Source organism: Dendrobates tinctorius, unplaced genomic scaffold (assembly GCF_039654945.1).
Source record: "Dendrobates tinctorius isolate UK_male_01 unplaced genomic scaffold, ASM3965494v1 ptg000120l, whole genome shotgun sequence".
In the NCBI taxonomy this organism is placed as follows: domain Eukaryota; kingdom Metazoa; phylum Chordata; class Amphibia; order Anura; family Dendrobatidae; genus Dendrobates; species Dendrobates tinctorius.
In genome coordinates this window covers 21,226,072-21,244,318 of record NW_027361788.1, presented here as the reverse complement: position 1 = coordinate 21,244,318, position 18,247 = coordinate 21,226,072, and the positions used below count along the sequence as shown (strand labels likewise).

Below are 18,247 nucleotides of genomic sequence, written 5' to 3'. Positions count from 1 at the left end.
AGTGACAGACCCCAGCCAGCTCCTGACCTACCACCATGATGGAAACTCCACACTAATCTTACCAGTACGCTAAGAGGACTTCTCTATTATCATTTAGCTATTAAAGGGATATTCTCAAGATTGGAAGGGGGGATAGCATCCCAATCGCTGGGAGTCCACCTGCTAGAACTCCACCGATCCTGAGAACCAGGTGTGAATGGATCACTGGCCGATGATGTGCACTGCCTCCCTACTCAGTCTTAGTGGGACCGCGAGAGATAGCCGATCGCTCAGCTCAGCTGGTCTTCGGAACACTCATGAGAATGAATGGAGCGGCAGCACATATGATCGAGCACTGCTCCATCACATGGGGCTATTTAGATCCCCAGTTTTTGGACTGGTGAGGGTCCCAGCGGTCAGGTCCCCAGCAATCAGGAAGTTATCCCCTGTTAAGATAGTGAATAACTTCCATACTTGAGAATATCCCTTTAAGTATGTGTAGCACCTGTCCAGTTTGAGTTATCTGATTTGAAAGTTTCCAGCTTGTTAGAAGGGTCTCTTCCCTTGATACAGGTGACAATGGGATCAGAGCATCAGCTCTTGAGAAGCCAATATGAAGTGCTTAATTTCTCTGCAGCACCACCACAGGAGAAATGAAGCATTGCACAATGCCCATTCAAAATAGTGGATCGTGTGTGTAATAAAGGACAGGGCAAATACCCCAGTGTCCGGGACACTCTTTGTAACTGGTCTCCACTCCAGCCAAAGGATGATCATCCTGGAGAGAGGACTTCTGAAAACATTTTCATAATAGGGTCTATGAAAATGGGTTTAAGTAACCAGGCAAACCTTTTACAACATCAAATATATGTGCCATTTAATATTATTTGACTCTACGAAAAATAAACTTTTAAAGTGAAATAGGGCAAGAAAAGGTCTGCTTACTTCGTGGTACGTTTTACAGGACAGTATGGATCTTTTAGGTGGTTGACTCATATGACATATCAGGAGATCAGGGAAGATATCAGAAAATTGGTATCTTCAAGAAGAGATTTCAGCAGTTTCCTTATCAGCAGAGGCAGGATTACAATGACAGGTAACACCTCTATGCATGGCTAATGACACAGGATCCACCAATCACAATAGGTGATATCACAACTCACTTCCTCCCCCTTCCTTCATAATGACCTCTGCACACGCTCATTAGATGCTTCAATACAAAAGATAGTGTTAGAGCAGTGGTTCCCAAACCTCAGTCCTCATGGACCCCAACAAGGTCATGTTTTCAGGATTTCCATAATGTTACACATGTGAGAAAATTCCTGATGCCTTGATGATACTTCCATCACCTGTGAAATACTAAGGAAATCCTGAAAACTTGACCTGTTGGGGTCCGTAAGGACTGGAGTTTGGGAACCACTGCGTTAAGTCCCCGTCTCACATAGCGAGATCACTAGCGAGATCGCTGAATTGTCACCGATTTTGTGACGCAACAGCGATCTCGTTTTGTGTGGCACTTAGCAGCGACCGCCCCCCCCGCTGGATATCGCTGATCGAGCTTGAATGTCCTGGGCCATTTTTCATCGTTGCCGTCCCGCTGGCCAGCGCACATCACTGTGTTTTGTTTTTTTTTTATAACTGGATATTTATTGATTTTCCAATAGAAATTTACAGAATGATAACACATCAAGATACAATGCATGTAATCATTCAGTGCATAACAGTTAACAAACATAATAGAGACAAATATAATTGACAAGACAGTGAAACACGAGGGAGGGAAGGAGGAAAGATCCCAGGGAAAGATGGCACATTTTGCTGAGTAAATATCGATACTAAGCCTTCCGAGCCCAGTATACGTCCCATAGATTCCATGTTGCTTCAAAACTTTCAAACGTATTATTTATTAAAGCAGTGAGATGTTCCATACTTCGTATGTCCTGTATGTGGGAATGCAACTCGTTAAGTGACGGAGGATAAGCCAGCCTCCACTTCCTTGCTATTAAACATCTTGCGGCTGTGGTCAGATGTAAAAGAATCTGCTGAATCCTACTTCCAATCTGGAATGGGGGGATATTGAGCAAGTAGAATTTAGGGTCTAATGGAATATGAAGACCCGTAACTTCGAAGATTAAAGTTTTGACCCTACTCCAAAACCCTTGTATAATTGAACAAGTCCAAAAAATATGGGTTAGGTCTCCATCATCAGAACCGCATCTCCAACATTGCCCAGATATAATAGGATTAAATTTATGCAATAACGAAGGAGTATGATACCAAAACATAAGTAATTTAAACTGGTTTTCCTTATATGTATAACAAGTGGAAGTCTTAGTTGCCCTCCTCCAGACCCCCTGCCACACACCTGGAGAAAGAGATTCCCCAAAGAAACCCTCCCACCTGTCCATATAGGAGTGTCTTGGATACTCCTCCGGATACAGGTCTAATAAAATCCTATAGATATCAGATATAAGACCCTTGGTCGATACTCCTGCCCTGCAGAGTCTCTCAAAGCGGGTTGGTTTGGAGACTAAGGAAGAGTAAAGAGACTGCATATAATGCCTAATTTGTAAATACCGATATCAGCAAAACAAAAAAGTCGCTTATCAAACCACAACTTAATCAAGTTCCCTCTAAAGCTGTCTGGTAGTTTGGGATTAAACAAAAAGGAGGTTAGTGGAGAGCATTTCGACATCAGTGGGAATTTTTTCATACAGGTATTCCAAATCCTCTTAGTGAAAGCTATTGGTCCCAACGTGTGTGAGTCGAGTTTATTTGAAGTAGTTGCCCATAGATAAGAGTTGGGGTGGATTGGAGCCATCCCCAACTTCTCAATCTCCATCCACCTAGAGCATGCTCTAGGTGCAGACCAGGCTGGGATACATCTCAAATGAGTTGCCCAATAATATTTGGTAATATCTGGAACACCCAAACCTCCTCTATCTCTGCTAGCTAACATAATTTGGTTTTCATCACTGTGTTTGACGCAGACGAGCGACCTCGTTGGCGACGCAGAACTCAGGGACGCAGGTGGGAATCGTCAAAAAAGCTGCTGCGTGACAAGGTCCCAACGACCGCCAAGGTCGCTATACGGATCGCCACTGCATCACTGAAGAGATCTGCCTGTTTGGCAGCTCACTAGCGACCATTTAGCGACGCACCAGCGATCCTTACCAGGTCGTATCGTAGTCGGGATCGCTGGTGCGTCGCTAAGTGAAACGGAACCCTTAGAGTCTAATCATTGCTGCTAATGTACATGTGTTGCTTCCTAAATCAATAGGACGTTAGAATCTAAACAAAAGCCCCAGTGGCCATCATGAGAATTGCAAGATTTCTAATTCTCTTTATTGTTTTATACACATTGTAGATGGGGGGGGGGAATTATTGCAATTTTTAAAAACATATTTAATGCACAATCTGATTTAATAATGACAATAAGTCATTTTCTGATGATTGACCTAAAATGGAAACAGATCAGGATAACATGTAATTTGAAAAATCTATCCAGAATGAATAAGTCCCTAGTCACAATAAGTCAATGCAATAAAAAAACGAACTATCCGTCTTGTATATCCCGCCCTGATGCTGTAGTCACGTTGCACACCTATCCTCGGGGCCGAATGCTGAATCCATGCAATTAAACATGGAGGATATTGATTTTAAACAATTGATCCCTTTGTTATCAGGGGAGATAAGCTGATGCCAGAGGCTTCAAGCAATGGCTACTCTCCCTCTCACTATTGAAAACATATGTACACTGGGTTGAAGCGGTCATGCACAACAGAAGGGGGGGGGATAAAAAAAAAACAACACAGTTTATTTTTCTGGTCACATCACATTTCTCAAAAAAATTGAACGGAAAAAGATAAAAGCTACAGCTCACCACAAAAAAAAAAAATGTAGTCCCCCGCCGATCAGCTGTTCCTGGTGTCGTCTGCAACTGCTCAGTTGCAGTGGCACAGCTCCGTAGACTGTATAGTGGCCGCTGCACATCCGCCCTCCAATCAAATAAATAGGGGGGAGGAAGTGCAGTACCCGACCGCGGCCACTAATCTGTCGATGGAGCTGTGCAGCTCTATAACTAAGCAGTTCCGGCCACCGCTGACACCGGTAACAATTGGATCGTTGGTGGTGCCGGGTATCGCATCTCCACCCATCAGACATTGATACCCTTCAGGATAGGCCAACCCTTTTAAGGCAATAAAGCAAAAAAAAGAAAAAAAAACTATATAAATTTTATATGGCCTTGTAGAACAAAGTTTTTTTTTGCTGCTATACATAGAAACAAAACAAAAAAAACCTGCGCAATTGCTGTTTTTTTGCTGACTAATTGCACAGATTCAGCATCTGGTCCTCAGGATAGATATACAACTTGATAACAATATAATAATAATAATAATAATTTTTTTCTTTTTCATTTCTATCCCATTTTAAACTTTGTTCTTGTTTTTTAGTAACGTAAATTAAATGGTGTCGTTCAAAACTACCTGCAAAAAAAAAAAAAGTCTTGATGTTGATGGGGAAAAAAAGTGATGGCTCTAGGAAAAAGAGGAGTTAAAAAATTAAAGTGAAATGTTAAATTCATGGTATTTGTTGGATATCACTGCCTGTATGTACTACTATGCATTTAATAAACAGAGTTTAAAAAAAAAAATGAAAGTGCAAAAATTAAAAATCGAGGGGTCCTATTTCCATGGTGTATGACAGTGAAAAGAGCATGAAAGTTTCACCCCAGTGTTTGGATTTTATTTAGTGGAAAAGTACTTAGCAAAACATGATCCCCCCAGTGATTGATGTGGCCATCACAGCCCCTGGCCTAAGGGCTTTTCTAAAAAGGAGGCCATGCATTCAGCTCTCCCTTTGGTCTCACTCTCATCTGTTGATGTTGGTGGAGTCAGTCATTAATTGCCTCACAGCTTTGACTCACATGAGCCTATTTTCCACACTCAGGGGTGGATTTGCATTTCACAGGGATCTTGATGAATCCTGTAAGTCACAGATTATCATGCTAATTCCTGTCCTCAGGAGGCAAATTACAGTACTCATTTTAATAGACACTTTTAAAGTTTTTTATAGAATTGTATTACAATTCAATTATTTCATTTATTTTCCGCTCTCAAATACCGTAGTAGTGAAATTGATAAACAGTGCCACGCCTGGTCATGGGTCGTGTCTGGCATTGCTGTTCAGCTCCACTGAAGGTGAATGAGGCTGAGCTGCAGTACCACTTACAACCTGTAGAGTTATGTTGCTGTTTATAAAAAATTTTTTTTGTTTAGCCCGTGACGACCTTATGAATGGCCGCAAGAGGGGTGATTAATAATTGATAAAAACTAGCCTGATAGCAAAATCTCTATACATAGGACGTGTTACCCTATGTTTTCTGGCATTCATTATTGGATCATTATTATTCATTCAATTTTGGATTTTTCATCTAATTCTTGTAAAATCCTTAAAGGGGTATTCCCATCTCCAAGATCCTATCTCAATATGTAGTGAAGTCTTAATATTAATATTAGCAAATACCTCCAATTAGAAATATAGCATAGTTCTCTTGATTAGCTATGTCACTTACCCGATGTGCAGGGCATTGCAATATCTTAGGTATCCATAGTGATGACCACTCATATAGTGAACAGTTTGTTAGCTGTTAGTAGCCATAACCATGGATACCTAAGCTACTGCACTGCCCTGCGCATGGGGTAAGTGACATAGCTTATCAAGAGAGCTATACTACATTTCTAATTGGAGACATTTGCTATTATTACTATTATTACTCTTACTACATATTGGAATAGGATCTCGGAGATGGGAATACCCCTTTAAATCTGTGCATACTGCAAGATGCTTCTATTGCTTTGTTATCTACTTTCATTTCTGACTCCCCCGTACTCATGCTCACTCGGTTCAGCTGAGCATCCATGTGTTTTCAATGGGAAGAGGAAGTAAGCTTCTGCCATACATGGATTGTGGTTTATATCCTGGGAAAGGAAAAGGGTTGGGCATACAAATTTAAAAAGCGTGGCCTAACTTGCCAGAGTTCGCCAACTTTTCTAAAAGAGTAATTTAAAGAGTAACTAACCCTTCATTTTAAAAATAATTATAAAACTTTGCAAACTACTTTCTTAGGGGATTTGTCCCAATTCCTGCAAAAAAAAAAATTGCTTGTAAGCGTCTTCCAAATCCCGGCTTTTCCCAAGTCTCTTTTCCTGCCTTCAGTTGCATTGATATCAGGACGTACTCATAAGGAGTACAGCTGATGGTAGTAATGGGGCAGCTTCTGTCTCCTCCTCTGAGTGTTCTGCTTATCAGAACAATCACCTTCAGCAGCTCATCCCCAGTTAGTGACACAGGAGCTGTCCCATCACTGCCATCATCTGTACTCCACATGATTGCGTTTTGATGTCAATATACACTACCATGTAAAAGTTTGTGTCACTTAGAAATTTCCTTATTTTTTAAAGAAAAGCACAGTTTTTTTCCAATGACGCTAACATTAAATGATTCAGAAATACAGTCTATGCATTGTTAATGTGGTAAATGACTATTCTAGCTGCAAACGTCTGGCTTGTAATGCAATATCTTCATAGGTGTATAGAGGCCCATTTCCAACAACCATCAATCCAGTGTTCTTATGGTACTTTGTGTTTGCTGTGTAAAAAGGCTAATGGATGGCTAGAATACCCTTGAAAACCCTTGTGCAAGTATGTTAGCACAGCTGAAAACAGTTTGGCGGATTAGAGAAGCTATAAATCTGACCTTCCTTTGAGCTAGTTGAGAATCTAGAGCAGTACATTTGTGGTTCCTTTAAACTCTCAAAATGGCAAGAAAAAAAGAACTTTTATGTGAAACTCGACAGTCTATTCTTGTTCTTAGAAATGAAGGCTATTCCATGCGAAAAATTGCCAAGAAACTGAAGCTTTCCTACAACGGTGTGTACTACTCCCTTCAGAGGAGAGCACAAGCAGGCTTTAACCAGAGTAGAAAGAGAAGTGAGAGGCCCTGCTGCACAACTGAGCAACAAGACAAGTCTACAGTGAAGAGGCGACTCTGGGATGCTGGCCTTCAGGGCAGAGTGGCAAAGAAAAAGCTGTATCTGAGCCTGGATAATAAAAGGAAAAGATTAATATGGGCAAAAGAACACAGACATTGGACAGAGGAAGATTGGAAAAAAGTGTTATGGACAGACAAATCCAAGTTTGAGGTATTTGGATCACACAGAAGAACATGTGTGAGACGCAGAACAGCTGAAAAGGTGCTGGAAGAGTGCCTGACGCCATCTGTCAAACATGATGGAGGTAATGTGATGGTCTGGGGTTGCTTTGGTGCTGGTAAAGTGGGAGATTTGAACAAGGTAAAAGAGATTTTGAATAAGGAAGGCTATCACTCCATTTTGCAACGCCATGCCATACCCTGTGGACAGCGCTTGATTGGAGCCAATTTCATCCCACAACAGGACAATGACCCAAAGCACACCTCCAAATTATGCAAGAACTATTTAGAATGCCAGCTTCCTGCTTCTTCCCTCTCTGTAATGGAGTGGCCAGCGCAGTCACCAGATCCCAACCCCATTGAGCTGTTGTGGGAGCAGCTTGACCGTATGGTACGCCATAAGTGCCCATCAAGCCAAACCAACTTGCTGGAGGGGCTTCTGGAAGCATGGGGTGAAATTTCTCCAGATTACCACAGCAAATTAACTGCTAGAATGCCAAAGGTCTGCAATGCTGGAATTGCTGCAAAGGGAGCATTCTTTGACGAAAGCAAAGTTTGAAGGAGAAAATTATTATTTCAAATAATCTTTTTTTTCCGAACCTTGTCAATGTCTGGACTAGATTTTAAATTCATTTGGCAACTCATTTGATTAATTAAAGTATGAGTTTTCATGGAAAACACAAAATTGTCTGGGTGACCCCAAAATTTGGAACCATAGTGTAGCTGAAAGCAGGAAACTAGACTGGGGAAGATATAGGTCTTGGAAGCCCCTTACATGCATTATTTTTTTTATACAGGAATGAAGACAAATCCCCTAATAAAGTCATATGAAAAGTTTCATAACTTTCCATGCTGGAGAAAATGATTTAAAAAATATATCTATAATAGTTTAGTGACTCCTTAAGCGTTGCCTTAAATAGAAACCTGTCAGTATGTTTTTATACATGGAAGTCCTGGTATAGCTGTATAGTCCCCTAGAAAAAAAAAAAAAGGTACCGGTATATTGTTTTTCGAGATCTTGTTTAGAGATTGCTTCTCTGTTATTTCTGCTCAGGTTCTTGCTCCATGGAATACTACACACAACCTGAAGCCGAGAGTGGGACAGTTTCTAGGCCCCTTATTTAACTAAGACAACCCCTTTAATGTTCATTTATGGACGGTTCGACACTGGAGAGGGCTCGTTGTAATCACCGAACACCAATGTGAATAAGGATCTGGTTGTGCCGCCGGTTCTCATTGTCGTTGTGTGAATCAGACATTTTTTGAATGACTGCTTTCTATATAATATGCATCCATTGTGATTGTCAGCTGGATTTCTTCGGTTGACAACAGGAAACACGTCTGGGTGTATTAAAAAAACAAAACAAACAAAAAAAAATCATTGTTATGATCCTTGTCCAAGTCATATTTCACGCAGTAAAGATGGTTCCTCCTACACCTGCAGGCTCGGTTGTGTATGTGCTGTCGATGTCAAGGGTAGTAAGCCACTGCCAGAACACTCCGACATAGGCTTATCTCACCTAAATATAAGGATCGGGGTGAAGAAAGTCAACACGCCTGACCCTTAAGCTTCACATACATACCGAGATAATGTTGACCGAACCTAGGTTTTGCCGGCATCTAATATGTATGGGGCCCCCCGACAGATGTTTTCAGGGGAGTTAAGGATCTGGTGTGTCCAATTTCTGACTGCCAATCCTTTTGTTCTTTGACACAAGTCCCCCGCCAGAGATGTCCAGCAGTGGCTCTACCCTAGAGAGCACAGGAGTGCCCATCAGAGATAGCTATCGGTCTAGCCATTGTTCGGCCGCCAGCCATCTAAAGGGACTTTAGGTCAAACATCCATTGTCCAAAGACATCACACTGGCCACCTTTATTCCCTGTGTAGGATCCTTGTAGTGGAAGTTCCACCAGAATTTATTGTCTAGGATACTTCCATTTGAGTAATCTCACACTACCTAGGGGATTGTGGAAATATAATTTCTTAGGGAAATTAGGTATAAAGAATGTCTGCTTTAAGGAGTCTCCGAAGTATTTGTACATGAGTGCAGCCAGTGAGATATCTTGAAGATCCTGGATCTAAATGAAATAGCTGCCGTTACCCCACCACCTAACCAATGGGAGCTACATGTTCCACCATATGTCTTTATATCACATTATATAAGAGATATGTATGGCATAGGAATGTAGAAATCAAACTTTCACTTTCTCCGTCTGTTGAAAGGGTTTGGAGCTTTTCTTCTCCTTTGGTGGTAGAGGGTGTTTGACGGTGGGAAACGGACAACCACTTTGGTTTTTGCAAAATGTCACATATTTCATCTCCAACTTGTGAGGATGAAACGTGGACCTTAGAAATGATTGGAACTGCATGTTCTCTTTTAATCACAAGGGTCTTTCTTTATCTTTCAGTGTATCATGTGTCTCGTAAGTCTTCTCAGAGGTGGTTGCTGCAAATGGTGACCTTCACAGCTCCAGACGCCCAGGTGGCTTATAGTTGGGTGCAGGCCATCCAGAAGAAACTGTCTGAGATAGGTAAGAGGAACATCACTCATGATAAACCGTATTAAACAGTATCGACAGGTTCGGCCGACAGTCGAATCTGTATGGAGACCCTGGGTCATTGAGGGAGATAAGGATCCGGCGTCTCCGATTTCAGACTGCTGACTGTCTTGTTCTCCTGGAGATAAGCTGCCGACATAGATGCTTTCTCATACAGAACACAGGAGTACTCACCCGACCGAGATGGCTGATGGTTAGTGTTGAGCGATACGTTCCGATATTGGGAAATATCGGATCGGACCGATACCCAAAAAGTATCGGGTATCGCCGATTCTGATACCGGAAACCCATGCAAGTTAATGGGACAGAAATATCGGAATTAAAAAAAACCTTTCTTTACTTGCACATCCAGTTCGGGAGGGGGGAAGAGTGTGGGCGGTGCGTGGGCAGACACTGTGCGTGTCTGTGTGTGCGGGCGGGGTCTGTCCGGGCCTCTCGGGGGTCTGTGCGGGCCTGCCGGGGGTTGTGTGTGTGTGCAGGCATCGTCCGATGGGACTACAAGTCCCATCGGGCTATGCCTGCTACAATGACATTTTTTTTTTTTTTTACATTCAACACATTAGCCGGATGATGGGACTACTACTGTCCCATCATTGGCTAATGTGATTGACACATTAGCCAATGATGGGACAGTAGTAGTCCCATCATCCGGCTAATGTCTTGAATGTAAAAAAAAAAGAAAAAAACATACATACTACATATATACCACATTCATACATACTACATACATACTTCATATATACTACATTCATACAACATACATACATACTACATATATACTACATTCATACAACATACATACTACATATATACTACATTCATACAACATACATACTACTACATTCATACAACATACATACTACATTCATACAACATACATACTACATTCATACAACATACATACTACATTCATACAACATACATACTTCATATATATTACATTCATACAACATACATACTACATATATACTACATTCATACTACATACATACTACATACTACATACATACTATATTCATACAACATACATACATACTACACACATACTACATTTATACAACATGCATACATACTACATACACATTACATATATACTACATTCATACAACATACATACATACTTCATATATACTACATTCATACATACTACCTACATACTACATTCATACAACATACATACTACATACATACTACATTCATACACACTACATATATACTACATTCATACAACATACATAGTACATACATACTACATACATAAAACATACATAAAACATGCTACAGGCATACTACATACATACTACATACAATACATTCATACATATAGACATACAGTACATATAACAGAGTACATACTCACCATCACTTGTCACTTTGATCCCTGAAGCCAGTGTCATCTGTAAAAAATATTAACATAACAAGCAAGCAATACACTCCCTGATCCACAGAAATCCACGAGTGTCCCACGACGATCTCCCGTGGAGAACAGCAGCATCAGCTGATGCGACCGCTCTATAGGGGCCCCAGGAATACAATGACGGGAGGTAGGTATCCTTCCGCACTGTATTCCTCCGCCACTGTAAAAAAATAGTCCCTAGTCTCACTTTTGGCATTGCTGTGTGAGAAAGTTCCCACGCAGCTTTTGCCATAAAGTGAGACCAGTGAACTATAGTAACCTCTCAGTGATGCACTGATGGGACACTCGTGGATTTCTGCGGATCAGGGAGTATATTGGTTGTTTGTTATTTTAAAATTTTTTACAGTGAGATGACACTGTCTTCGGAGATCAAAGTGACAAGTGATGGTGAGTATGTACTCTATGTTATATGTACTGTATGTCAATATGTATGTATTGTATGTAGTATGTATGTTGTATGTATGTAGCATGTTGTATGTATGTAGTAAGTATGTAGTATGTATGTATGTTGTATGAATGTAGTATATACACTCACTGGCCACTTTATTAGGTACACCATGCTAGTAAGGGGTTGGACCCCCTTTTGCCTTCAGAACTGCCTCAATTCTTCGTGGCAGAGATTCAACAAGGTGCTGGAAGCATTCCTCAGAGATTTTGGACCATATTGACATGATGGCATCACACAGTTGGCGCAGATTTGTCGGCTGCACATCCCTGATGCGAATCTCCCGTTCCACCACATCCCAAAGATGCTCTATTGGATTGAGATCTGGTGACTGAGGAGGCCATTTGAGTACAGTAAACTCATTGTCATGTTCAAGAAACCAATCTGAGATGATTCGAGCTTTATGACATGGCGCATTATCCTGCTGAAAGTAGCCATCAGATGTTGGGTACATTGTGGTCATAAAGGGATGGACATGGTCAGCAACAATACTCAGGTAGGCTGTGGCGTTGCAACGATGCTCAATTGGTACCAAGGGGCCCAAAGAGTGCCCAGAAAAAATTCCCCACACCATGACACCACCACCACCAGCCTGAACCGTTGATACAAGGCAGGATGGATCCATGCTTTCATGTTGTTTACGCCAAATTCTGACCCTACCATCCGAATGTCGCAGCAGAAATCGAGACTCATCAGACCAGGCAACGTTTTTCCAATCTTCTACTGTCCAATTTCGATGAGCTTGTGCAAATTGTAGCCTCAGTTTCCTGTTCTTAGCTGAGAGGAGTGGTACCCAGTGTGGTCTTCTGCTGCTGTAGCCCATCTGCCTCAAAGTTCGACGCACTGTGCGTTCAGAGATGCTCTTCTGCCTACCTTGGTTGTAACGGGTGGCAATTTGAGTCACTGTTGCCTTTCTATCAGCTCGAACCAGTCTGCCCATTCTCCTCTGACCTCTGGCATCAACATGGCATTTCCGGCCACAGAACTGCCGCTCACTGGATTTTTTTTCTTTTTCGGACCATTCTCTGTAAACCCTAGAGATGGTTGTGCGTGAAAATCCCAGTAGATCAGCAGTTTCTGAAATTCTCAGACCAGCCCTTCTGGCACCAACAATCATGCCACGTTCAAAGGCACTCAAATCACCTTTCTTCCCCATACTGATGCTCGGTTTGAACTGCAGGAGATTGTCTTGACCATGTCTACATGCCTAAATGCACTGAGTTGCCGCCATGTGATTGGCTGATTAGAAATTAAGTCTTAACACACAGTTGGACAGGTGTACCTAATAAAGTGGCCAGTGAGTGTATGTAGTATGTATGTATGAATGTAGTATATATGTATTATGTATGTATGTATTTAGTATGTATGTTGTATGAATGTAGTATATATGTAGTATGTATGTTGTATAAATGTAGTATATATGTAGTATGTATGTTGTATGAATGTAGTATATATGAAGTATGTATGTAGTATGAATGTTGTATGTATGTATGTAGTATGTATGTTTTTTTTTTTTACATTCAACACATTAGCCAGATGATGGGACTACTACTGTCCCATCATTGGCTAATGTGTCAATCACTGTCATTGTAGCAGGCATAGCCCGATGGGACTTGTAGTCCCATCGGACGATGCCTGCGCACACACACAACCCCCGGCAGGCCCGCACAGACCACCGGCAGCCCGTACAGACCCCCGGCAGGCCCGCACAGACCCCCGGCAGGCCCATACAGACCCCCGGCAGGCCCATACAGACCCCCGGCAAGCCCGCACAGACCCCCGGCAAGCCCGCACAGACCCCCGGCAAGCCCGCACAGACCCCCTGCAAGCCAGCACAGACCACGCATCATGATGACATCATTTCAGCAGCCAATCACAGCCACAACACTGGCTCATTGCATTATGGGAACTTCCGGTATCCGATATTGTAAAAATATCGGTACTCGGTATCGGAATTCCGATACAGCGAATATCGTCCGATACCCGATATTTGCAGTATCGGAATGCTCAACACCACTGATGGTAAAACCAACCACGATTCAGCCGAAAGCCAGCATAAGATTTATGAGAAAGGTAGAACCCTGGAGGGAAATACGGCGGAATCGTGTCCATACATGAGATTGCTGTTGGCTGAACGTTTGGTCTTTAGAAAGCTCTGGTGACTCCTCCATTCGGTTTGGCTGAGGCCCACATATTATCCATGGTAGAAAGGAAAGAAAGTCATTGCCTGACGCCTCTGCCATCAGGTTGTCTCTCTAAAAACAAATAAAAATGTAAACTGCCCGATCCTTCTCTTGTCAGGAAGCCCCCATATATGTCAGATCGAAGAGCTGGATGACTCTGCTCTAATGTGTATTGGAGTCTTTACACACAAATAGTCCATACCACTCCTGGGCACTTACCCATTCCCCAACAAGCAAACTAAAGCCCCCCAGTAGTTATCAGTGTAAAGCGGTATTGGGAACTGAACTGTTAAGTACAATTTGGTTATGACATGTTATCTGTGAACTATATGGTGGTATTATGTGGACTGTTTACGGCAGTACATTACGCTAAGGTGGAAAGAAAATCTTGGCACTATGTGGTGATAAAGTGGTATTATGTAGGCTATGATGTCTGTCATATGAGATTTTTAATTAAAAAAAATTTAGTTTCATCTAGAGAAAATGTTTAACTTTTCTGTGTATAGTAACAAGTGAAGTGTTTCCGGGCATGGATACGTAATGCAGCTGTAATGTAGACTATTTTTACTATTTTTTTTCTACATAGGCAGACTACAGACTGCTGTACACAGTGGCCTGTGTGCTGTTGATGTTCCTGCAGGTATGGGAAATCATTCCCCAGCTGCCACCTTGTGCGACTATCAGACCCTTGTATTTTTGGAAGCCATGGCGTTATATATAAAGCCAAGTTGGAAAAGTGCCATCTTATCCTACAAGTGTTTATTATTAGGGCTTTTTTTTTTTTTTTTACTGTGTATTTTTTTTCTGGTTACCCTGGTATAACTCTGGTGACCTGATATACAGCATCTCTGCAGCCGGCAATATAGTTTTATATGATGTGTGACAAAGTCCAGCAGACTGAGCCTTGTAATAAATCTCTCCTTTGGTGACAGGACACCCGAGGCCAAAGAAACTGCTCGTGTTCATTAATCCGTATGGAGGTCGCGGGAAAGCCTGCAGAATTTATTACAGTAAAATAAGCCACCTCTTCCTGCTGGCAGGGATTGAGACTGATGTGATTGGTAAGGGCTTACAGTATAAAATCACATGGACCTTTTTCTTTTTTTCCCCCAAGATTGAATACTGATAATTTATTACAGTAAAATAAGCCACCTCTTCCTGCTGGCAGGGATTGAGACTGATGTGATTGGTAAGGGCTTACAGTATAAAATCACATGGACCTTTTTCTTTTTTTCCCCCAAGATTGAATACTGATTGCCTTATCCCAAATTCCTGGGACAGCGCCACAAATATGGTTGTGGCTATGCCTGGTAGAGCAGCTAAATCCAACGCACTTTATGAGCTGCAGTACCAGGCACAGCCACAATTGTGTGTATGGCGCTACACCCAGAGTGATTTGACTGCATTATCCACTGATCAAATGTTGTCAGCTTATCGTGAGGATGAAAATGCAATTTTTTTGCCTTTAAGGGCAACTCATATCACTTCCCTACCACCCTGAATTATTCAACTTATATATCAAATTGAAAAATTTAAATTTATCATTGTTTATTTTTCCTTTAAGAAACGACTCGAGCAAACCATGCAAGAGACTATATTTTGGATGCAGATCTATGGACATACGATGGGTAAGTAGACCATATGCACTTGGTTTTCCGAAATGCGGCACCAAGTGTGGCCACATATAAAGCCAATTCCACCCTACGTGATCGCAGTGGTCATACGCCTATAACATTGGATTTTCCCAGGGTGGTTTGTGTCGGAGGCGACGGCATGTTTAGCGAATTGCTCCATGGACTGGTGAGACGTACGCAGAGTGACCGCGGAGTTTGTGAAGACAATGAGGACGCCAAACTGACGCCATGTGACCTACGGATCGGAATCATACCGGCTGGTAAGAGTCATGGCTATAATATAGAGGAAATGCCCACCTTATGTACAATTGTTGCACTTGTACAGGTCCATCATTAGCGTTAAAACTTATTTATTTGTAAAATGATTTCAAATACTATCACATTCAAAACAGAAAATTCAGGCAACTTTGATCTAAAATCTCTCACTGTTTGGTGTACACAGCTTTCATACTGACTTATGTATGTCCATGGTGACTGTGTGCAATCTAATCCCATGGTCATGCATTACTCTTTTTTTTTTTTTCCAGCTGACCCCTCCTTCCTTGCTAAATTAGAAATATTCTAAAGCCCCCTTCATACATAGCGAGATCGCTAGCGATATCGCTAAAGCGTCACCGATTTTGTGACGCAACAGCGATATCGCTAGTGATCTTGCTACATGTGACACGTACCTGCGACCCAGCCCCCCGCTGGATGACGCTGATCGTGCGAGATCATCCTGGTCCATTTCTCGTCATCGCCGATGAGCGACGCATGGACGCAGGAGGAAGTCGTCACCAGAGCTGCCGTCTGACAGGTAAGTAACGACCGCCGCTACGTCGCTGGTGAGATCTGCCTGTTCGACAGCTCACTAGCGACCATTTAGCGATGCACCAGTGATCCTGACTGCGTCATATCGTTGTCGGGATCGCTGATGCATCGCTAAATGTAACGGGACCTTAAGGGAAATAAAGTGCATATCACTTCTTTGATGCCGGAATCCGCCACAAACTAAACAGAGTCTAATCAGAAGGCTGCAAAAAAAAAAAAAAAAAATGATAAAGAAATAAAAAATTCCAAAATGCTTTAAAACCTCTTCAGGAAGCTAAAAATTCCTCCAAAAATTCTCCAAAGGAGGAAGCTATTTCTTCTAGAAAACCCGTTGTTGATGCTAATTTTACTTGCTGAATGTTTGGAGCTGAAACTCTCCAACAGAAATGTGTTTTTTGATGATTTTTTTTTTAATCCACATTTGCAAAGTTGCTTGTTTTTCATGTTAGATTTATTAAAGAGGTTGGTCATTACTATTTTTATTGATGGCCTACCCTTAGGACAGGTGATCAATATCTCATCGGCAGGGGTGCCCCAACTGATCAGATATCATTGGCCTATCTTTAGGGTAAGCCATCAATTAAAAAAAGTAGTGGCCAACCCCTTTAAAGCAAATCATCGGTTTCAAAGGTGTGTGTAGGATTCCAATGAGGAATGGCCATCTTGGTTCTCCTCCTTTTACGATAACCGTCCCTGTGATCCTTTGTCTCCAGGCTCTACGGATTGTGTATGTTTTGCGACAATGGGAATCAATGACCCTGTGACGTCAGCTCTGCACATTATTATCGGTAAGTCAGGATAAAATCACCGACTGATGAACTATCCAGCACTGAATCATAGAGGTTATAGAGAAATAGACCTCAACAATTCTTATCTGGAGAAATTCCAGACTTCACGCTCAGTTTTTCTACATTAATTTTTCTGGTTGAAAAATCCTCCAAAACACACGGTTTTTAGCTCAACTTTGTAAGGACATGTATTTTTTGGACGTTGTTTTGATGCGTTTATTTTTTTGAGTGTGTGTTTAATGTATTTTTAGACAAAATACTGAGTGTATCAATATAGTGTGCTTTTTGGAATGTTTTTACAGCAAAAAATAAAATAAAATATAAAAAATACATAGAATCATAGAATTGTAGAGTTGGAAGGGACCTCCTGGGCCATCTGGTCCAACCCCCTGCTCAAAGCAGGATTCGCTAAATCATCCCAGTCAGATGTCTGCCCAGCCTCTGTTTGAAGACTTCCATTGAAGGAGAACTCACCACTTCTCGTGGAAGCTTGTTCCACTCATTGATCACTCTGTCAAAAAGTTTTTTCTAATATCTAATCTGTGTCTCCTCCCATTCAGTTTCATCCCATTGCTTCTAGTCTTTCCTTGTGCAAATGAGAATAAAGTTGATCCTTCTACAATGTGACAGCCCTTTAGATATTTGTAGACAGCTATTAAGTCTCCTCTCAGTCTTCTCTTTTGCAAACTAAACATTCCCAAATCCTGCAATCTCTCCTCATAAGACAGGGTTTGCAGACCGGTCACCATTCTGGTTGCTCTTTTCTAAACTTGCTCCAGTTTGTTGATGTCTTTTTTAAAATGTGGTGTCCAAAACTGGACACAATATTCCAGATGAGGTCTGACCAAAGAGGAGTAGAGGGAAATAATGACTTCACGTGATCTAGACTGTATGCTTCTGTTAATACACCCTAGACTTGCATTTGCCTTTTTTGCTGCTGCATCACACTGTTGACTCATATTCAGTCTGTGATCTATTAGTATACACAAGTCTTTTTCACATGTGCTGTTGCTTAGGCCTATTCCTCCCATTCTGTATATGCTTTTTTCATTTTTATTACCCAGATGTAGTACTTTGCATTTTTCCCTGTTAAAAACCATTCTGTTAGTTGCTGCCCACTTCTCCAGTTTATTTATATCTTTTTGAATCCTCTCTCTCTCTTCTCTAGTATTAGCTATCCCTCCTAGCTTTGTGTCATCAGCAAATTTAATCAGTTTACC

General features: G+C 41.6%; 1 protein-coding gene across 2 annotated transcripts in view; it reads left to right on the top strand.

Annotated features, from left to right (window-relative positions):
* LOC141101651 (ceramide kinase-like) overlaps nucleotides 1-18,247 on the top strand; it is a 41,415-nt gene that overhangs the window by 8,513 nt on the left and 14,655 nt on the right. For both annotated transcript variants that reach the window (XM_073590881.1, XM_073590879.1), the window contains exons 3-7: nucleotides 9,601-9,723; nucleotides 14,728-14,856; nucleotides 15,360-15,423; nucleotides 15,544-15,689; nucleotides 16,953-17,027. In XM_073590881.1, coding sequence (XP_073446982.1) covers nucleotides 9,601-9,723; nucleotides 14,728-14,856; nucleotides 15,360-15,423; nucleotides 15,544-15,689; nucleotides 16,953-17,027 — 537 coding nt within the window. The remainder of the gene's footprint in view (nucleotides 1-9,600; nucleotides 9,724-14,727; nucleotides 14,857-15,359; nucleotides 15,424-15,543; nucleotides 15,690-16,952; nucleotides 17,028-18,247) is intronic.